The sequence below is a fragment of the Ranitomeya imitator genome, chromosome 6, assembly GCF_032444005.1.
Source record: "Ranitomeya imitator isolate aRanImi1 chromosome 6, aRanImi1.pri, whole genome shotgun sequence".
Classification (NCBI taxonomy): Eukaryota; Metazoa; Chordata; class Amphibia; order Anura; family Dendrobatidae; genus Ranitomeya; species Ranitomeya imitator.
This window is the reverse complement of record NC_091287.1, coordinates 28,711,815-28,735,287: the sequence shown is the minus strand read 5'-3', so window position 1 is coordinate 28,735,287 and position 23,473 is coordinate 28,711,815. Positions and strand designations below refer to the sequence as shown.

Sequence of the window (23,473 nt, the reverse complement as noted above, 5' to 3'; positions counted from 1 at the left end):
CTGTCAGTAGACAATGGTCGCAGAAAGCTGTGATGTGGGCGGGGTTAGCTTTCTCAGCTCTGCTACATCTAAAAACTCTGATTGTGTCACAACTGCTGCACCCAGTAAACTAAGTGACACATCACTGGAATCAGGGTCTTTGCCCCTACATTATGCTGCTCTCAGATGAAGTTGTGTCTTTTATTTTCATTATATTTGTAATAATAAGACGACTTTATAGAATAAGAATACGGCTGGAGGACAAGGCCTGACTGTAATAAATACCCTTCTCCCCAATTTCACTCCCTATGAGACAGACTCAGGAGCTCATGCGGTATGCACAGTATGACGACTGCTGATAACAGAGAAAGTAGCTGCTGTTTTATTCTGAGCCAACACCGCAAGGAAAAATAAATATAGACGCCTTTTGTAATTTTCCTTCAAAATCTCCGGATCCCTTGACATCTGCCCCAATATTTGAGATAATACCCGTAATCTTGTGGAACAAATACCTCGCCGAAAACATCTAGAAATACTGCAGGAAACATTTCATTTTCTGATATTAAATGTAAAATATATTATTTTCCGTCTCTGTAGAATAATAGGTTGTTCGCAGTGTTGCCCAAGCTCGGACTTCAGTGACCACGGACATGATCGGGAGCATTATCCTTTTGGCTTCCCTATGACTGGAAGCGATTAACATCGAAATCTTAGGCGTTTTAATTGGGATAAATGACAACAGCAAATAAAATCTGCTCTAATGTCCCTTCGAGATGATGTTTTCTGGGAAATAGACTTTAAAGGGTTATTCGGAACTTCATAAGTTATCATCCATCCACACGGGGGTAGGACATAGCTTGCTGATCATTGTGGGTCCAACAATTCATTGTCTATGGGACTGTCGGAGACGCCTGTCCGCTGTCCTCGCTTTTCTCAAGCAACCCCATAGACAATGGATGAAACCTGGTGTGATTGTTCGACCAAAGCTTCATTCTAACGGGTTCTTTCAAAGCCTTGTTTTAAGGATTGTGGGGGTCCCAACTGTCAGACCACCAGCAATCAGTTATCTCGTGTACAGAGGATTAAGTAGGGAAAAGCCTTTAAGGGTAATCTTGTTTCCATGGGCTCTAGAATCATTTCAGAACGTAGGCTCTTTGGAAGATCGTTTGGTTCCCCAATGGGCCCTTCCTACCCTGATGTAGATGAAAACGCGTCAGGATCTGCTCATACTTCGGATAAAAGACTTTCCAATGTCTGAGTGACTCCCAAACAAGAGGAGACCTCCCAGACTCCCTGGATATCCTTGGCCAAAACTGCCTGCAACTCATAGGAGGCACCGGACATGTTTGCAGGAACGAGGAGGTTCGCAGGACTCCGCTCCTGCTGCCATTAACTGGCATGGCCACTGGACCTACGTCCTGCAAATTATTTGGCTCAACTCTTAGGGAAGAGTCAGACGGCCGTACAACTTGGACAGGGACCGCAACACAATGCTCGGACTGGCCGGCAGCTCTCCCGGCCCGAGCATGGCAGCATGTACTTCTATGCAGCTGTCACATTCGGGTGGGGAGAACCGACAGCCAGTCCGAGCATTACATTGTGATCCCCGTCCGAGACTTACGTCCGTGTGATTCTTCACATGTGGCAGAGCTATGCTTGCCATTCAGACCATCTTACTATAATACAGTATCACGATACATTATTGCTCCATAAGACGGCAGATGAACCGACGACGTTTTCCCAGTTTAGTCACTCGCATAGTAAATGGCCAATAGAGCTCGGCTTCGTGACACATACAGGTGCTTCTCACAAAATTAGAAAATCACCAAAAAGTTAATTTATTACAGTTATTCAATACAAAACGTGAATCTCATATATTATATAGAGTCATTACACACAGAGTGATCTATTCCAAGTGTTTATTTCTGTTAATGTTGATGATTATGGCTTTTTGATTAACTTTTTGTTTTATATTCTAATTTTGACAGAAGCACAAATAATGAAAGAAAATAAATAATGGCAGAAAAAAAAGAGACAGAAAAATATCAAGGAAAAGAATGGCAAAATTACGACTTACAGTTGTGTCTGGTTTTACCCTTGATTGAATTTCTAATGATACAAGTTCAATATTTTATCACGATATTATGGCTAAACCCTCAAAAGGCTGCGGTTTACATCACATCGACTGGGCAGCCACATACAGTGTAGCTTAAACACCTCCCGACAAATTATTGTGATGTAATGTTTGGTAGTCTTTTCAAAGTCGGTCATTTTGCGCCACTAACAGTATCAGACACTTTATAGTGTACATATGGTGGAAGTATTATTTAGGCACTGTATAGCAATAGGACATCATGGACGGAAAAATAGAAGGTACCAGGCGAAGAGGAAGACCAGAAACCTGATGACTTGATAATATTAAGGTAATGGCAGAGAAGACCTTGGTGGACCCATCTAGGCTTGCTCAAGATCAATCTTCCTACACATCGTTGAACCATCAAGTCACCTGACAGTCCTATGGACAATGAATGGTGCAGAGGTAAAGCATGTGCACCACTTCTCGGGATCGTTGAGGGTCCCAGCAGTTGAGCCCCAGGGATCATCACGTTGTGACGCACAGTTCCAGAGAAATCCATACTTTGTAACTGATGGAGTTAGAAGCTCCTGCTTACAGTGGCGGACCGATCCGCCGATGGACGTTAGCAATATGTATTTAATATTCTCCTAGCCCAAGTCGTTGGTCCAATATCTTATCATATTAGAACAAAGATCCTCCTGGATTTTGGAGAGCTTCTATACCAGTTATAGCTGGACAGAAGGGAGGGGGGAAGTAAGTTGCTCCAAGCTTGGAATTTATGGCCAGAGCAATAAAACCCTCTTCTACAAATACATTCAGAAACACAGAGGGAAGGGAGGGCTTTTTTTAGCCCGCAGCATGGGTCCGACAGGCAAACTCCAAAATTATATTATATTTCATACAATCTCGTGACATCACCTATTTTGGGGATAAGGGATAATTCAATTATTGATTCCTTCATTGAGCTTGTTCCTGTATATTCTCAGAACTCAGTAAAAAGTCATTATAATTCCCAACAGTCCCGACTTCCCGAGGTCGCCCATAAATCTCACTGACACCTGATAATCCCATAGCTATTACATTAAATACTTCCGATGCTCCTGGGACCTCCTTGTTGGGTCCGGTATAACAAACCCTTACAATATATCGATTTCGATGTAAGAACGACTCAGTGCCGGGTGTAGAGAATAAATACTTTATTGGACGCGGGTTCTGCTAATTTCCCGATCTGGACACCACTGTCCATTGTACACGTCTGTCGCACATGATGGCAGGCGCTGATCATTTACGTCTTCTGACGGACTCGTACTCAGTATTTCGGTCTTCTGATTCTGAAAAAGAAAGTATTGATGAAGATTAAAGGCAATGTTTAACCTTTTGGGGGGGCTGCTCCAATTTGATGGAATCTCGGGGTTTACACAAATGCAATATAGGTAATAACCGGGAGTTACACGAACATACAGCAACCCTGGCCGTGTATGGCTGCCATATTAGTAAAAGAGTGGCCCCTGTCGTGACGAAACTTGTCATATATCCACAGGGCAGATGATAAATATATGATCACTGGGTACGAGTGCTGCTATGATCCCATCGACCCCAAGAGTGAAAGTCCACAGTCCCCTGGATAAATGAAGAGATATTGAGCGTGTGAGACCATCACCACTATAGGAACTGAATGGGGCAGGAGTCACTAATGATCACTACTGGTCCATTCACTCCGATGACTTTGGGACCCCTGTGATCTGTGGACGTCACAGCGCATTATCATACAGATATCATTCATCCTGCAGATAAGCGATATATCTGGTTTATGAGACAAGACTAATATAAGCTGCTATTCTACCATAGACAAATATATCTAAAATGGAGTGCCACATACCCCTGTGTACCTCTATAATCCCTGTGGCCTCCAATCTACCTTCATTCCCCTCTTACACCATATGGGCATATGTACCTCTATACTCCCTATGTGCCTCCATACCGCATTTATGCAAAAAAGCACCTTATGGATGCACATACAGTACAGAGGAAAAGTTTGGACACACCTTCTCATTTAAAGATTTTTCTGTATTTTCATGACTATGAAAATTGTATATTCACACTGAAGGCATCAAAACTATGAATTAACACATGTGGAATTATATACTTAACAAAAAAGTGTGAAACAACTGAAAATATGTCTTATATTCTAGGTTCTTCAAAGTGGCCACCTTTTGCTTTGATGACTGCTTTGCACACTCTTGGCATTCTCTTGATGAGCTTCAAGAGGTAGTCACTGGGAATTGTTTTCATTTCACAGGTGTGCCCTGTCAGGTTTAATAGGTGGGATTTCTTGCCTTATAAATGGGGTTGGGACCATCAGTTGTGTTGTGCAGAAGTGTGGTGGATACACAGCTGATAGTCCTACTGAATAGACTGTTAGAATTTGTATTGTGGCAAGAAAAAAGCAGCTAAGTAAAGAAAAACGAGTGGCCATCATTACTTTAAGAAAGGAAGGTCAGTCAGTCCGAAAAATTGGGAAAACTTTGAAAGTGTCCCCAAGTGCAGTGGCAAAAACCATCAAGCGCTACAAAGAAACTGTCTCACATGAGAACCACTCCAGGAAAGGAAGACCAAGAGTCACCTCTGCTTCTGAGGATAAGTTTATCCGAGTCACCAGCCTCAGAAATCGCAGGTTAACAGCAGCTCAGATTAGAGACCAGGTTAACGCCACACAGAGTTCTAGCAGCAGACACATCTCTACAACAACTGTTAAGAGGAGACTTTGTGCAGCAGGCCTTCATGGTAAAATAGCTGCTAGGAATCCACTACTAAGGACAGGCAACAAGCAGAAGAGACTTGTTTGAGCTAAAGAACACAAGGAATGGACATTAGACCAGTGGAAATCTGTGCTTTGGTCTGATGAGTCCAAATTTGAGATCTTTGGTTCCAACCACCGTGTCTTTGTGCGACGCAGAAAAGGTGAACGGATGGACTCTACATGCCTGGTTCCGACCGTGAAGCATGGAGGAGGAGGTGTGATGGTGTGGGGGTGCTTTGCTGGTGACACTGTTGGGGATTTAATCAAAATTGAAGGCATACTGAACCAGCATGGCTACCACAGCATCTTGCAGCGGCATGCTATTCCATCCGGTTTGCGTTTAGTTGGACCATCATTTATTTTTCAACAGTACAATGACCCCAAACACACCTCCAGGCTGTGTAAGGGCTATTTGACCAAGAAGGAGAGTGATGGGGAGCTACGCCAGATGACCTGGCCTCCACAGTCACCAGACCTGAACCCAATCGAGATGGTTTGGGGTGAGCTGGACAGCAAATTTTAAAGATTTCTTCTTATCAGTGAATATCAAATGCTGACAGTAGATAATAGATAGATAATAGATGATAGATAGATAGAAGATAGATAGATAATAGATAGAAGATAGATAGATAGATAGATAGATGATAGATAGATAGATAGATAATAGATAGATGATAGATAGATAGATAGATAATAGATAGATAGATAGATAGATAGATAGATAGATAGATAGATAGATAGATAGATAGATAATAGATAGATAGATCGATCTAGTGAATCCTCCATTGCAAAAAAAAATAAAATAAAAACCGACTAGGTCTATTGATGTTTCCGGTCTCTGACAAACTACAAACAAGTAATTTTTCACTGGCTGCTGCAGAAATCTTGAAAATTGTTAATGATTTAATAAAGTCTGATAAAAAGTTACAAAACTTTTCATTACAGGATGATGATGACGCTTCGTTTCCATATCCCGGAGATTTCGTTGTGTTTTGCATTTGCAGGATTCATTACAGTAATAGGATTCATTACGTCTGAGTCACTTTCCCTTCGGGTTTGTCGTCCTCTTTGAATGGCTCCACAATGCACCTGTTACTGTATGACGGGGGAGGGGAGGGCGGATCTAGAATTTTATATGACTTTATTTTTAGTGTTGTTTTGGAAAATTATTTTTTTTCTGCGTCTGGAAGTAAGAACAGGTGCGGACTCCGCCGTGGGGTAATTGAATGATTTCCCTGCCTGGTAAAGCCTGTTCACGTGGGCTCTACAGAGGGCGACATAGGCAATGACACCCAGGCGGCACGGGCAATGCCAAGATATTCCGCTTCATAGTTGGACGGGTACATTATGTGAAGATGGCTACATTACAAGGTGTCGCTCTTTGGTCTGGATCCTCCGGTGCTGACGAGACTCCTCATGGTCTTGCCTTAATTGACAGTGGGGGGGTGATGCACGTCATTGGTGTGACCGTGGGGGGGTGATGCACGTCATTGGTGTGACCGTAGGGGGGGTGATGCACGTCATTGGTGTGACCGTAGGGGGGGTGATGCACGTCATTGGTGTGACCGTGGGGGGGGGGTGATGCACGTCATTGGTGTGACCGTGGGGGGGTGATGCACGTCATTGGTGTGACCATGGGGGGGGTGATGCACGTCATTGGTGTGACCGTGGGGTGGGTGATGCATGTCATTGGTGTGACCGTGGGGGGGTGATGCACATCATTGGTGTGACCGTGGGGGGGTGATGCACGTCATTGGTGTGACCGTGGGGGGGGGTGATGCACGTCATTGGTGTGACCGTGGGGGGGTGATGCACGTCATTGGTGTGACCGTGGGGGTGGTGACGCACGTCATTGGTGTGACCGTGGGGGGGGTGATGCACGTCATTGGTGTGACCGTGGGGGGGGGTGACGCACGTCATTGGTGTGACCGTGGGGGGGTGATGCACGTCATTGGTGTGACCGTGGGGGGGGGGTGATGCACGTCATTGGTGTGACCGTGGGGGGGGGGGTGATGCACGTCATTGGTGTGACCGTGGGGGGGTGATGCACGTCATTGGTGTGACCGTGGGGGGGGGTGATGCACGTCATTGGTGTGACCGTGGGGGGGGTGATGCACGTCATTGGTGTGACCGTGGGGGGGGGGTGATGCACGTCATTGGTGTGACCGTGGGGGGGTGATGCACGTCATTGGTGTGACCGTGGGGGGGGGGTGATGCACGTCATTGGTGTGACCGTGGGGGGGTGATGCACGTCATTGGTGTGACCGTGGGGGGGGGGGTGATGCACGTCATTGGTGTGTCCGTGGGGGGGGGGGTCGCCTGAGGATCCAGACCAAAAACTGATCTGAAGCGAGCGGAGCTGCAGCACCTACGACTGGGGGGTATCATATAATATTTTATTATTTTTTAACCCCTTCCCGGTCCTCCATTTATCATGCTTTGGGGTCCGGACATAATGATTGTTTTATTCGATTCAGATCCAATTTTATTCCTACTAAATCGAATCGGCCAAAAATTAATTTTGGGAGACTCGCTCATCTCTAGTAATGATCATTTTCAAATACATGTCAAAAGTTTTGATCAGTGGGGTCCGGGTGCTGAGACCCCCCCACAAATCGCTGAAAAAAAGGGGCAGGGGCGCTCGGCTACGAAGCAGCGCAGCTCAGGGGCGCAGTGTCCGGCTCAGCAACTCTACCCATTCATGTAGCAATCGGCTGGGGTCTTAGCGCCCAGACCCCCACTGACAACTTTTGGGTATAGGCATCCGCCCACCATAGGGAACCATTGCAAAAAAAAAAAAGCGCCGTTGTTTCGCTTGGAGGATCCTCGCTCAGACCAAAACTGCCTTAAGTTATGTGCTGGCGGTAAATATTGTTGGGTGCGTTGTTTCCCTGCTGTCATTAGATAATCATTACTGTCCATCACTGATTCATTGTGCAGAAAAAAAATCTACTGACTGTAAAAATAGGAGGAAATCTAATTATCCTCACTCAGAGGTTATGTACCTGCTCCATCTGCAACACTGTAAAGATTGGACATCGCTCTGAGAGCCGGCATAAGGCACAGCGCTAACTAATGATCCCCCGGAGGGAATGTCATTATAGGGGTGAAGGCAGGATGACCTGCGAGCGACGTCTACCTGCAGCACATCCACCGCTGGGAATCCCGGCATAATCAGCCATGAGGAGGGGACGGGTCAGAAATATCTTATCTGGCCATTATTTAGGACGGGGTGAAGGAAATATTGATTGCTGAGAATTATACTGGAGAGGAGCTGATTGTCAGAAACAAGCGTGGGGGAAGGAAAAAGGGCACACCGAGGGTGCGGTGCTGTACGGAAAGGAGCGGCTGGAAACTGTGGGTGCATAATAAAGGGTGAATAGCTGGGGAAGAGGGAAACAAGAGGCATGTGCCACGTTCTGAGTGATAATAGGAGGCATGTGCCACGTTCTGAGTGCCAATAGGAGGCAAGAGCCACATTCTGAGTGATAACAGGAGGCAAGAGCCACATTCTGAGTGCCAACAGGAGGCAAGAGCCACATTCTGAGTGCCAACAGGAGGCATGTGCCACGTTCTGAGTGCCAACAGGAGGCAAGAGCCACATTCTGAGTGCCAACAGGAGGCAAGAGCCACATTCTGAGTGCCAACAGGAGGCAAGAGCCACATTCTGAGTGTCAACAGGAGGCAAGAGCCACATTCTGAGTGCCAACAGGAGGCAAGAGCCACATTCTGAGTGCCAACAGGAGGCATGTGCCACGTTCTGAGTGCCAACAGGAGGCAAGAGCCACATTCTGAGTGCCAACAGGAGGCAAGAGCCACATTCTGAGTGCCAACAGGAGGCAAGAGCCACATTCTGAGTGTCAACAGGAGGCAAGAGCCACATTCTGAGTGCCAACAGGAGGCAAGAGCCACATTCTGAGTGCCAACAGGAGGCATGTGCCACGTTCTGAGTGCCAACAGGAGGCAAGAGCCACATTCTGAGTGCCAACAGGAGGCAAGAGCCACATTCTGAGTGTCAACAGGAGGCAAGAGCCACATTCTGAGTGCCAACAGGAGGCAAGAGCCACATTCTGAGTGATAACAGGAGGCATGTGCCACGTTCTGAGTGCCAATAGGAGGCATATGTCACATTCTGAGTGCCAATAGGAGGCATATGCCACATTCTGAGTGTCAATAGTAGGCATGTGCCACGTTCTGAATACCAACAGGAGGCATGGGCCATGTTCAAAGTGCCAACAGGAGGCATGTGCCACATTCTGAGTGTGAACGGGAGGCATGTGCCACATTCTGGGTGCCAACATGAGGCATGTGCCACATTCTGGGTGCCAACAGGAGGCATGTGCCACTTTCTGAGTGCCAACAGGAGGCATGTGCCACATTCTGGGTGCCAACAGGAAGCATGTGCCACATTCTGAGTGTAAACAGGAGGCATGTGCCACGTTCTGAGTGCCAACAGTAGGTATGTGCCACATTCTGAGTGATAACAGGAGGCAAGTGCCACATTCTGAGTGCCAACAGGAGGCATGTGCCACGTTCTGAGTGCCAACAGTAGGTATGTGCCACATTCTGAGTGATAACAGGAGGCAAGTGCCACATTCTGAGTGCCAACAGGAGGCATGTGCCACGTTCTGAGTGCCAATAGGAGGCATGCGCCATGTTCCAAGTGCCAACAGGAGACGTGCCACATTCTGAGTGATAACAGGAGGCATGCGCCATGTTCCAAGTGCCAACAGGAGACGTGCCACATTCTGAGTGCCAACAGGAGGCATGTACCACATTCTGGGTGCCAACAGGAGGCATGTGCCACATTCTAAGTGTGAACAGGAGGCATGTGCCACATTCTGGGTGCCAACAGTAGGTATGTGTCACATTCTGAGTGTGAACAGGAGGCATGTGCCACATTCTGAGTGCCAACAGGAGGCATGTGCCACGTTCTGAGTGCCAACAGGAGGCATGTGCCACGTTCTGAGTGCCAATAGGAGGCATGCGCCATGTTCCAAGTGCCAACAGGAAACATGTGCCACCTTCTGAGTGATAACAGGAGGCATGCGCCATGTTCCAAGTGCCAACAGGAGACGTGCCACATTCTGAGTGTGAACAGGAGGCATGTGCCACTTTCTGAGTGCCAACAGGAGGCATGTGCCACATTCTGGGTGCCAAAAGGAGGCATGTGCCACATTCTGAGTGTGAACAGGAGGCATGTGCCACATTCTGGGTGCCAACAGTAGATATGTGCCACATTCTGAGTGATAACAGGAGGCAAGTGCCACATTCTGAGTGTGAACAGGAGGCATGTGCCACATTCTGAGTGCCAACAGGAGGCATGCGCCACGTTCTGAGTGCCAATAGGAGGCATGCGCCATGTTCCAAGTGCCAACAGGAGACGTGCCACATTCTGAGTGATAACAGGAGGCATGCGCCATGTTCCAAGTGCCAACAGGAGACGTGCCACATTCTGAGTGCCAACAGGAGGCATGTACCACATTCTGGGTGCCAACAGGAGGCATGTGCCACATTCTAAGTGTGAACAGGAGGCATGTACCACATTCTGGGTGCCAACAGGAGGCATGTGCCACATTCTGGGTGCCAAAAGGAGGCATGTGCCACATTCTGAGTGTGAACAGGAGGCATGTGCCACATTCTGGGTGCCAACAGTAGATATGTGCCACATTCTGAGTGATAACAGGAGGCAAGTGCCACATTCTGAGTGTGAACAGGAGGCATGTGCCACATTCTGAGTGCCAACAGGAGGCATGCGCCACGTTCTGAGTGCCAATAGGAGGCATGCGCCATGTTCCAAGTGCCAACAGGAGACGTGCCACATTCTGAGTGCCAACAGGAGGCATGTACCACATTCTGGGTGCCAACAGGAGGCATGTGCCACATTCTAAGTGTGAACAGGAGGCATGTGCCACATTCTGGGTGCCAACAGTAGGTATGTGTCACATTCTGAGTGTGAACAGGAGGCATGTGCCACATTCTGAGTGCCAACAGGAGGCATGTGCCACGTTCTGAGTGCCAACAGGAGGCATGTGCCACGTTCTGAGTGCCAATAGGATGCATGCGCCATGTTCCAAGTGCCAACAGGAAACATGTGCCACCTTCTGAGTGATAACAGGAGGCATGCGCCATGTTCCAAGTGCCAACAGGAGACGTGCCACATTCTGAGTGTGAACAGGAGGCATGTGCCACTTTCTGAGTGCCAACAGGAGGCATGTGCCACATTCTGGGTGCCAACAGGTGGCATGTGCCACATTCTGAGTGTGAACAGGAGGCATGTGCCACATTCTGAGTGATAACAGGAGGCATGCGCCATGTTCCAAGTGCCAATAGGAGGCATGTGCCACGTTCTGAGTGGTAATAGGAGGCATGTGCCACATTCTGAGTGCCAACAGGAGGCATGTGCCACGTTCTGAGTGCCAACAGGAGACATGTGCCACATTCTGAGTGCCAACAGGAGGCAAGAGCCACATTCTGAGTGATAATAGGGGGCATGTGCCACGTTCTGAGTGCCAATAGGAGGCATATGCCACATTCTGAGTGCCAATAGGAGGCATATGCCACATTCTGAGTGTCAATAGTAGGCATGTGCCACGTTCTGAATACCAACAGGAGGCATGGGCCATGTTCCAAGTGCCAACAGGAGGCATGTGCCACATTCTGAGTGTGAACGGGAGGCATGTGCCACATTCTGGGTGCCAACATGAGGCATGTGCCACATTCTGGGTGCCAACATGAGGCATGTGCCACATTCTGAGTGTGAACAGGAGGCATGTGCCACGTTCTGAGTGCCAACAGGAGGCATGTGCCACATTCTGGGTGCCAACAGGAAGCATGTGCCACATTCTGAGTGTGAACAGGAGGCATGTGCCACGTTCTGAGTGCCAACAGTAGGTATGTGCCACATTCTGAGTGATAACAGGAGGCAAGTGCCACATTCTGAGTGCCAACAGGAGGCATGTGCCACGTTCTGAGTGCCAACAGTAGGTATGTGCCACATTCTGAGTGATAACAGGAGGCAAGTGCCACGTTCTGAGTGCCAATAGGAGGCATGCGCCATGTTCCAAGTGCCAACAGGAGACATGTGCCACATTCTGAGTGCCAACAGGAGGCATGTACCACATTCTGGGTGCCAACAGGAGGCATGTGCCACATTCTAAGTGTGAACAGGAGGCATGTGCCACATTCTGGGTGCCAGCAGTAGGTATGTGCCACATTCTGAGTGTGAACAGGAGGCATGTGCCACATTCTGAGTGCCAACAGGAGGCATGTGCCACGTTCTGAGTGCCAACAGGAGGCATGTGCCACGTTCTGAGTGCCAATAGGAGGCATGCGCCATGTTCCAAGTGCCAACAGGAGACATGTGCCACCTTCACAGGAGGCATGCGCCATGTTCCAAGTGCCAACAGGAGACGTGCCACATTCTGAGTGTGAACAGGAGGCATGTGCCACTTTCTGAGTGCCAACAGGAGGCATGTGCCACATTCTGGGTTCCAACAGGAGGCATGTGCCACATTCTGAGTGTGAACAGGAGGCATGTGCCACATTCTGGGTGCCAACAGTAGGTATGTGCCACATTCTGAGTGATAACAGGAGGCAAGTGCCACATTCTGAGTGTGAACAGGAGGCATGTGCCACATTCTGAGTGCCAACAGGAGGCATGCGCCACGTTCTGAGTGCCAATAGGAGGCATGCGCCATGTTCCAAGTGCCAACAGGAGACATGTGCCACATTCCATTCTGAGTGATAACAGGAGGCATGCGCCATGTTCCAAGTGCCAACAGGAGACATGTGCCACATTCTGAGTGCCAACAGGAGGCATGTGCCACTTTCTGAGTGATAACAGGAGGCATGTGCCACATTCTGAGTGCCAACAGGAGGCAAGTGCCACGTTCTGAGTGATAACAGGAGGCATGTGCCACATTCTGAGTGCCAACAGGAGACATGTGCCACATTCTGAGTGATAACAGGAGGCATGCGCCATGTTCTGAGTGATAACAGGAGACATGTGCCAAATTCTAAGTGTCAATAGGAGGCATGTGCCACGTTCTGAGTACCAACAGGTTCCGAGTGCCATTAGGTGGCATATCGCTTTGCCTTATCCAGGGTAATAAGATACACTATGAAGTCAGAAAAATAATCCCTTGCCCCGATGAAGCAGAGCCTGGCTACGGGTCAGAATGACCTGGTGATGGAACAATCAAACAGCTTGGCTCGACATTTCCTGAGATTAGTGGAGCAGGATGGTCAGCTTTAAAAAACAAGTATAATGTTTGTGATACTCTGCTGGGAGATGTTTCCACTCTATGTCTCTATTTGTGGCCACTCAGTGGTCGTGATGGAAATTGCGGCCTGTTGAGAGTTTTACCAGCATGTCCTGATAATGCAAAAATTAGAAAAGGAGTCCTTTAACGGAAAGGTAAGTGTGCAGACATCTATGATGTGGCGGACAATGGTACCTCCTCTCTCCATTCTCTGCCAAGTCTATGACAAAAGGAAATCAATCCTTAGAGCAGAATTTAAGGTTGTTTTTTTTTAACTTAGATGTTATTGGTGAAATTGGTGATTTGTTTGGGACCAGGTCTGGCTTATTTCTGGATCATTTATGGTCCCAGCAACTCCAGCCAATTATGAACACAATAGTCTTTTTTTTCTTTTTATTTTTTATATAGCGCTAACATATTCCGCAGCGCTTTACAGTTTGCACACATTATCATCACTGTCCCCGATGGGGCTCACAATCTAGAATCCCTATCAGTATGTCTTTGGAATGTGGGAGGAAACCGGAGTGCCCGGAGGAAACCCACGCAAACACGGAGAGAACATACAAACTCTTTGCAGATGTTGTCCTGGGTGGGATTAGAACCCAGGACCCCAGCGCTGCAAGGCTGCTGTGCTAACCACTGCGCCACCGTGCTGCCCAAATAAGTCCCAATAAGAGTGGGTGTAAAAAAAAAGAGGCAGGATACAGAACGTGATTGAGATGCAGTAGTAAAAAAAAAAAAAAACCTTCAATTTTGGTATTTTAATTTTTTTTTTCATTAATATGTTTCTTTTATCTTTATTTATTTACTTTTAACTGGGTAAAAGAGGAGATTCACACATTTCTATTTTGGTAACTTAAAAAAAATATATTTTCAAGAGCTTTATTTTATATTCTGCTTAATTTTTGATTATTTAAACCTGTGATTCTTTGATTGCTAGTTCTATACATTGCAATACGGTAGTATTGCAGTATATAGGAATAATCATGGTGGCCCGTGGAGCTTATCCCATGGCTGAGCTTCACAGGACGACCAAGATGGCAGTGACAGGAGCCTTCAGATGGCATCTGCTGCAATGGAAACCTATTGGTGCCCTTTAATCATGTCATGGAAGTGATTGGCAGTAGCAACTAAATGGTTAACAGCAGCAATCTGAGCTCAGCACTGGCCACTGCTGTCAGAGACCTTTGCCGGCTGTGTAACGCAGCTAGCATTTACTGCATGTGGGGAGAGCTCAGATCCTCAGCCCCTTCTGCTCTTGCGAACCTCAGTGTGAATGGACAGTTAAATCAATTTGTCCTAAGGGGTTAAACAACAGAATTACTTATCACAGAAGAACAGATAATTATATACAGCAGGTTAAGGAAAACTTTTGGTATTATACTTTATGTAGTGGCTTTTTATAATAGGAAGAATAATGGAGTGAAATGAGCTCTCAGATAACTAACTTCACTGTGTAGTCAAATCCCCCATTACCTAGATGTAATGATCCGATCCTGCCTTACTGCATTATTGTGGAACAAACCACTGGGACAAGTTAATGGGGGATCTGACTACACTAAAGGTACCGTCACACTTAGCGACGCTGCAGCGATACCGACAACGATCCGGATCGCTGCAGCGTCGCTGTTTGGTCGCTGGAGAGCTGTCACACAGACAGCTCTCCAGCGACCAACGATGCTGGTAACCAGGGTAAACATCGGGTAACTAAGCGCAGGGCCGCGCTTAGTAACCCGATGTTTACCCTGGTTACCATCCTAAAAGTAAAAAAAAACAAACACTACATACTTACCTACAGCCGTCTGTCCTCCAGCGCTGTGCTCTGCACTCCTCCTGTACTGGCTGTGAGCACAGCGGCCGGAAAGCAGAGCGGTGACGTCACCGCTCTGCTTTCCGGCTGACCGACGCTCACAGCCAGTACAGGAGGAGAGCAGAGCACAGTGCTGGAGGACAGACGGCTGTAGGTAAGTATGTAGCGTTTGTTTTTTTTTACTTTTAGGATGGTAACCAGGGTAAACATCGGGTTACTAAGCGCGGCCCTGCGCTTAGTTACCCGATGTTTACCCTGGTTACCAGTGAAGACATCGCTGAATCGGTGTCACACACGCCGATCCAGCGATGTCTGCGGGGAGTCCAGCGACCAAATAAAGTTCTGGACTTTCTTCCCTGACCAGCGATATCACAGCAGGGGCCTGATCGCTGCTGCCTGTCACACTGGACGATATCGCTAGCGAGGACGCTGCAACGTCACGGATCGCTAGCGATATCGTCTAGTGTGACGGTACCTTAAGATACAATGTTATCAGTGAACCATGTGCTCTAGATTGCAAAGGAACAACACTAAATATATCAAGCAATTTTCAAAATGTTATCTTGCTCTGTACTTTCTCATACAAAAGATGAAACTAAACTTCAGTCCTACAACAGCAAAGTCGAAAGATTGTCTTCCTTTAATTAATGAACTCATTTGACAATTTTTTTTCCAGGCTGACCAGTTAAAAATTGAGAAAGTTGAATTTAATGTAGATCCATACATCTACAGATCACTAGCTTCCATTAACACTCGTGGGACAGAGCTGAGTTTGTCATCAGGTCCAATAAGTTATTAGTTTTCTATAGGGTAATAGGTAATCACACTGTCCACACAAAACTGTGAAATGACAAGTTCAGCTCTGCTACATCTATGTGTTTATTTGGGTATATTCAGCTCCACACTTACCAGAACTTAATGATCTCTTGCCCATCAGGCCGATAAAGGAATCTGCTTTCTGTACTGAGGTACAAAACATCGGTGAATTATTATGCGGCAAGAGAAAAACATATATTTACAAGGCAGATTATTTATAGAAGTCACCGAGGACAATATTTTCTTTGCTTCGATTTTCCTGACCTGAATTTTAAAGTGCAGAAATAACCAACGCTATGTACAGAGAGGGAACTATAATATGTATTATCTAATGTAGCGGCTTATTTGTGAATCAATGGAAACCAATCAATAATCACATTCATCAGGAAAATGCTACTTTTACTTAAGCTCTAAAATCTGGATGGTCTTATATTATGTCTTAAGCAGCAGAAAAGACAAAAAGAGCAGAAGCTACATAAAAAAAATTACATACATTCCTGATCCTGTACTGATCCTGAGTTACATCCTGTATTATACCCCAGAGCTGCACTCACTATTCTGCTGGTGCAGTCACTGTGTACATACATTACATTACTGATCCTGAGTTACATCCTGTATTATACTCCAGAGCTGTACTCACTATTCTGCTGGTGCAGTCACTGTGTACATACATTACATTAGTGATCCTGAGTTACATACTGTATTATACCCCAGAGCTGCACTCACTATTCTGCTGGTGCAGTCACTGTGTACATACAGTACATTACTGATCCTGAGTTACATCCTGTATTATACCCCAGAGCTGCACTCACTATTCTGCTGGTGCAGTCACTGTGTACATACATTACATTACTGATCCTGAGTTACATCCTGTATTATACCCCAGAGCTGCACTCACTATTCTGCTGGTGCAGTCACTGTGTACATACATTACTGATCCTGAGTTACATCCTGTATTATACTCCAGAGCTGTACTCACTATTCTGCTGGTGCAGTCACTGTGTACATACATTACATTAGTGATCCTGAGTTACATCCTGTATTATACCCCAGAGCTGCACTCACTATTCTGCTGGTGCAGTCACTGTGTACATACAGTACATTACTGATCCTGAGTTACATCCTGTATTATACCCCAGAGCTGCACTCACTATTCTGCTGGTGCAGTCACTGTGTACATACATTACATTACTGATCCTGAGTTACATCCTGTATTATACCCCAGAGCTGCACTCACTATTCTGCTGGTGCAGTCACTGTGTACATACATTACTGATCCTGAGTTACATCCTGTATTATACCCCAGAGCTGCACTCACTATTCTGCTGGTGCAGTCACTGTGTACATACATTACATTACTGATCCTGAGTTACATCCTGTATTATACTCCAGAGCTGCACTCACTATTCTGCTGGTGCAGTCACTGTGTACATACATTACATTACTGATCCTGAGTTACATCCTGTATTATACCCCAGAGCTGCACTCACTATTCTGCTGGTGCAGTCACTGTGTACATACATTACATTACTGATCCTGAGTTACATCCTGTATTATACTCCAGAGCTGTACTCACTATTCTGCTGGTGCAGTCACTGTGTACATACATTACATTAGTGATCCTGAGTTACATCCTGTATTATACCCCAGAGCTGCACTCACTATTCTGCTGGTGCAGTCACTGTGTACATACAGTACATTACTGATCCTGAGTTACATCCTGTATTATACCCCAGAGCTGCACTCACTATTCTGCTGGTGCAGTCACTGTGTACATACATTACATTACTGATCCTGAGTTACATCCTGTATTATACCCCAGAGCTGCACTCACTATTCTGCTGGTGCAGTCACTGTGTACATACATTACTGATCCTGAGTTACATCCTGTATTATACCCCAGAGCTGCACTCACTATTCTGCTGGTGCAGTCACTGTGTACATACATTACATTACTGATCCTGAGTTACATCCTGTATTATACTCCAGAGCTGCACTCACTATTCTGCTGGTGCAGTCACTGTGTACATACATTACATTACTGATCCTGAGTTACATCCTGTATTATACCCCAGAGCTGCACTCACTATTCTGCTGGTGCAGTCACTGTGTACATACATTACTGATCCTGAGTTACATCCTGTATTATACCCCAGAGCTGCACTCACTATTCTGCAGGTGCAGTCACTGTGTACACACATTACATTACTGATCCTGAGTTACATCCTGTATTATACTCCAGAGCTGCACTCACTATTCTGCTGGTGCAGTCACTGTGTACATACATTACATTACTGATCCTGAGTTACATCCTGTATTATACCCCAGAGCTGCACTCACTGGAGTATAGTACAGGATGTAGTTCAGGACTGGTACATGTTACATAATGTCCATTTTATTCTTTCCTATATTACAGCTATATTGGCGTTGCTGCGTGATGTGACCCGTCCAGTTGGTGCGGTGCCAGCTGCCATTTCCTGCCTGATATCTCTGCTGCGCTGTGAACAGCTGTCCTGCCTCTCGCACTTCTTAACGTCGCTAAACATTTGCTGAACATAATCTCTGTTTGGCTTAAACTTCCTTGTCCCAAATCTATAATTAATGTTGCAGTGAAATTATTATGATCAGATTTGTTCTCCTCGGTCCGATTCACCTCTGTTGTGTTAGTGGGAAGAACCCTGATTCATGAGACCCCGGGAGAGAAATCCTTCCCATGTTCACCCAGTGCATCTCTCTCACTCTTTCGCACTCTCTCTCACGCTCTCTCTCTCTTGCGCTCTCTCTCTTGCACTCTCTCTCTCTCTTGCACTCTCTCTCACTCTCTCTCTTGCACTCTCTCTCACTCTCTCTCACTCTCACTCTCTCTTGCACTTTCTCTTGCTCTCTCTCACTCTCTCTTGCACTCTCTCTCACTCTCTCACTCTCTCGCTTTCTCTTGCGCTCTCTCACTCCTTCTCGCTCCCTCTCGCTCTCTCTCACTCACTCTCTCTCGCTCCCTCTCTCTATCTCTCTCAATCTCTATCTCTCACTCTCTCTCGCTCCCTTTCTCTATCTCTCTCACTCTCTCTCTCTATCTCTCTCACTCTCTCTCGCTCCCTCTCTCCATCTCTCTCACTCTCTATCTCTATCTCTCTCACTTTCTCTCGCTCCCTTTCTCTATCTCTCTCACTCTTTATCGCTCTCTATCACTCTCTCTCGCTCCCTCTATCTCTCTCACTCTCTCTCGCTCCCTTTCTCTATCTCTCTCACTCTCTCACTATCGCTCTCACACTCTCTCTCTTACACTCTCTCTCGCTCTCTCCCACTCTCACTCAATTCAATTCAATTCAAATGAGCTTTATTGGCAGGACTAAGTACATGTTAGCATTGCCAAAGCATATGGTAAAAATACGGGGGTGGGGGAGGGGGGGGGATATAGAGGTCCAAGGAATATCAAATTCCTTTTAGAGGATAGGGGATGTTTCCAGGGTGGGGTATAGGAGTCCATGACATATCAGGCTCTTTAGTCGGGGGATAGGGACGTGTCCAGTGTTGGGGTACACTCTCTCTCACTCTCTCCTGCACTCTCTCTCACTCTCTCACTCTCTCTTACTCTCTCACTCTCACTCTCTCGCTTTCTCTTGCGCTCTCTCTCACTCCTTCTTGCTCCCTCTTGCTCTCTCTATCGCTCTCTCTCGCTCCCTCTCTCTATCTCTCTCACTCTCGCTCCCTCTCTCTATCTCTCTCACTCTCTCTCGCTCCCTCTCTCTATCTCTCTCACTCTCACTCTCTCTTGCGCTCTCTGTCTCTCTCTTACTCTCTCTCTCTTTCACTCTCTCTCACTCTCTCTCACTCTCTCTCTCTCTTGCACTTTCTCTTGCTCTCTCTCACTCTCTCTTGCACTCTCTTTCACTCTCTCGCTTTCTCTTGCGCTCTCTCACTCCTTCTCGCTCCCTCTCGCTCTCTCTATCGCTTTCTCTCACTCACTCTCTCTCGCTCCCTCTCTCTATCTCTCTCACTCTCTCTCGCTCCCTTTCTCTATCTCTCTCACTCTCTCTCTCTATCTCTCTCACTCTCTCTCGCTCCCTCTCTCCATCTCTCTCACTCTCTATCTCTCTCACTCTCTCTCGCTCCCTTTCTCTATCTCTCTCACTCTTTATCGCTCTCTATCGCTCTCTCTCGCTCCCTCTATCTCTCTCAATCTCTATCTCTCTCACTCTCTCTCGCTCCCTTTCTCTATCTCTCTCAGTCTCTCACTATCTCTCTCTCACGCTCTCTCTCTTACACTCTCTCTCGCTCTCTCCCACTCTCACTCCCTCCTGCACTTTCTCTCACTCTCTCACTCTCACTCTCTCGCTTTCTCTTGCGCTCTCTCTCACTCCTTCTTGCTCCCTCTTGCTCTCTCTATCGCTCTCTCTCGCTCCCTCTCTCTATCTCTCTCACTCTCGCTCCCTCTCTCTATCTCTCTCACTCTCTCTCGCTCCCTCTCTCTCTATCTCTCTCACTCTCACTCTCTCTTGCGCTCTCTGTCTCTCTCTTACACTGTCTCTCGCTCTCTCCCACTCTCACTCTCTCTTGCACTCTCTCACTCTCTCGCTTTCTCTTGCGCTCTCTCTCACTCCTTCTCGCTCCCTCTTGCTCTCTCTATCGCTCTCTCTCGCTCCCTCTCTCTATCTCTCTCACTCTCTCTCCCTCTCTCTATCTCTCTCACTCTCTCTCGCTCCCTCTCTCTCTATCTCTCTCACTCTCACTCTCTCTTGCGCTCTCTGTCTCTCTCTTACTCTTTCTCTTGCTCTCTCTCTCTCGCTTTCTTTTCTTTCCGCACAGAGCCATATTTCACCTTCCTAAATAGTCAGTTTTCCTACAGACATGACATCACATTACCATTACTTACTTTTCGGTGATGCTCTTTTAGATTCTACAATAAAACATATACATGTATTATTTGGTTACATTCCATACCAGGATATATACATTTTTTTCATTTGCTGCTTGGTCTCATAATATATCTGTGCTGGGTAACTTTGATGTGTTTGACTTGATAAATTATAAGATTCTGCCTACCCATGGCCACCACTAGGGGGAGCTCATTGCATATGACTTTTTACAGCTAGTAAGGCTCTCAATGGGATCTGTCTGTCTGTGTACAGGAGCTCCCTCTGGTGGTGGCTGTGGGTAGCTTCAGACATAGCATAATACAAGGGACCTTCTCAAATGAGTGACAAGCAGCCACCTGTTCTGCCAGTATGGAAGGTTCAGCACTAGGAAAAACTCCATTTGTGGCATATGAAAGAATCCAGTAGAGAAAAATGGTGCATAAATATAGTGTGCGATGCAGGATTATTTATAATACATGAATAGCATCACGGTACACTCTACTCCTGCTATACCGTAGTTTATTACACTCACCACTATTTCTTTTTCCCATTATTCCATAAAATTGATCCGGCCGGAACTTTCTTGCAATTCTCATAGGATATCTGTCATATGCAGGTTCCTCCAGATCTTCCTAGAGGGATACAGATGATTATCTACATCACGTATGTATCATTAGTCGGGTGTCGGCCATGATATCTCTAGCAATAAATTCACTTTGAAAACTTTTATTTAATATATAAACTCATCAAACATCGGGTAATCCAGAATATCCGGCAGTCCAGCACCTATTAGATCCTACCTGCGCCAATTCAACAACTATTTCATCTACTTTGTGTTTCAATTCGCCGCCATTTTCCAGATCTCCGGTGACTGTCGGTGATTGGGAAATACCGCTGCAGACAATCGTCTCTGCATCACAAATCTCTCTCTTGTTTTTACACTTTGATACAATGTGTTTTCTTATCTGTAAATATTTATGTTTATCAATGTTTCACTTTAATTTCCACCCTGCTCCATAGAGTCCCCGAATTGTAAATTGTGTCACCCTAAGAAGCCGCTATCAAGAATGTTTCCGTTCACTGAAAGCAAACAGAGATCTTGAAAAAAACAAAAAATAGTGATAAATAGTTAAAGTGGTTCCAGAGTGGATACATTAATGTAAAGAAATGTATCACAGTAATAGAGAATGAAGACAATGTATCTAAAACAAAAGGCTTTAGAGAACATTCAGCTCTGCTGATGCTCGGTGACAAGAATCAGTCGCTGTGATCTCTCATTCTGCACCTGTCACCGCAGCGCTGCTCATTTATCACCGCCATTGTGAATCTGACGAATTTCCATCCTTTTACCGTGTCAGGTGCATTTAGGCTCCTTAATGCAAATCCCACGACTGGCAAAAAAAAAAAACAATAAAAAAACCCACAAATCTGGATTGTACTTTATACAGGAGTTACAGGAAATTTAAAGGGTCCATGATAGATTCGAAAAAAAAAAAAGTTGTATTTTTTTCTCAAACAGCGCCACTCTCGTCCATAGGATGTGTCTGGAACTGCAGCTTAGCCCCCATTTACTCAAGTATTCCTTTCCTAATTTTTTATGCGCCCAGAATTCAGATCAATAATTCACCACTTTCAGTATCCCTTATGCTAATTACCCCTGAGAAACCCCTATCACTTTCCCTGGTTACTTATACTCACTGAGCCATCTGGTGTTTGATGGTCATTGTTACACAGGAATCCGGGTGGCAAGTCATCATCGGATCACAGACCAGTAACACCAAAGGTCCCTGCTGGAAATCATTGTTACTTTCTCTAAGTCATTACCATCACTGAACAATCGCCACACACATCAGTGGTGCTCATAATCACTAAGCCAGCGCTCTCAGTTTGCCTGGTGCTTTTAATCTATACATTATTCTAATTAGTTTCCCTCTTGCTCATAATTACTGAACATTTACCTAAGTTTCGTGACTTTCATAATCACTCACTTTTCGTGGTGCTCTTATTCACTGAGCATTCACCCTGTTCTCGCTGGTGGTTATAATCATTTCTTTATTATTCTAACTGCCCTTGATGCTAAAAGTCACTGATCTTGGTGCTCTCAATTACTGGACATCATCTCTCACCTATTTCTGTTGCTTATAATCACTAAGCCACCACAAGGTCGGCCCTGGAGATCACACTCCTGAAGATCACACTCCTGGAGATCACACTTTCTTTCTCTAGTGCTTATAATTAATGAGCAATGATTGCACATACACAGACTGGTGTCCATAATCACTAAGCCATCACCCTTAGTAACCCAGATGTTCATATTTACTGAGCATTCATGATAGTTTCCTACTTCTAAAATCAACAAAGAGTTCACATTCGCTTTCCATTATGCTCATTTTTTTGGAGTGAACACGTCCACTTTGCCTGGTGCTTGTAATCACTGAACAGTAGCACTCTTCTTGCAGCTCTAAATCACAGATATTCCCCTCATTTTTTTCTGGTGCTCATAATCACTGAGCAATTATCAGCAATCTCATTGACACTTAGAAGTGCTAAGTGATCACCTCCACTGGTGCTCATAATCACTGAGTGATCATTTCCACGTTCCCTGGTGCTCATAATCACTGAGTGATCGTTTCCACTTTCCCTGGTGCTCATAATCACTGAGTGATCATTTCCACATTGCCTGGTGCTCATAATAACTGAGTGATCGTTTCCACGTTCCCTGGTGCTCATAATCACCGAATGATCGTTTCCACTTTCCCTGGTGCTCATAATCACTGAGTGATCGTTTCCACTTTCCCTGGTGCTCATAATCACTGACTGATGGTTTCCACTTTCCCTGGTGCTCATAATCACTGAGTGATCGTTTCCACT

General features: G+C 46.1%; 1 protein-coding gene across 2 annotated transcripts in view; it reads right to left on the bottom strand.

The window, feature by feature from the left end:
* Positions 1–3,249: 3,249 nt before the first annotated feature.
* The window catches only part of LOC138643547 (protachykinin-1-like), a 33,846-nt gene continuing 13,622 nt past the window's right edge, over positions 3,250–23,473 (bottom strand). For both annotated transcript variants that reach the window (XM_069732438.1, XM_069732436.1), the window contains 4 exons: positions 21,135–21,234; positions 20,620–20,643; positions 15,840–15,893; positions 3,250–3,387 (listed from right to left, as the gene is read on the bottom strand). In XM_069732438.1, coding sequence (XP_069588539.1) covers positions 3,338–3,387; positions 15,840–15,893; positions 20,620–20,643; positions 21,135–21,234 — 228 coding nt within the window. In that variant the 3' untranslated portion in view covers positions 3,250–3,337. The remainder of the gene's footprint in view (positions 3,388–15,839; positions 15,894–20,619; positions 20,644–21,134; positions 21,235–23,473) is intronic.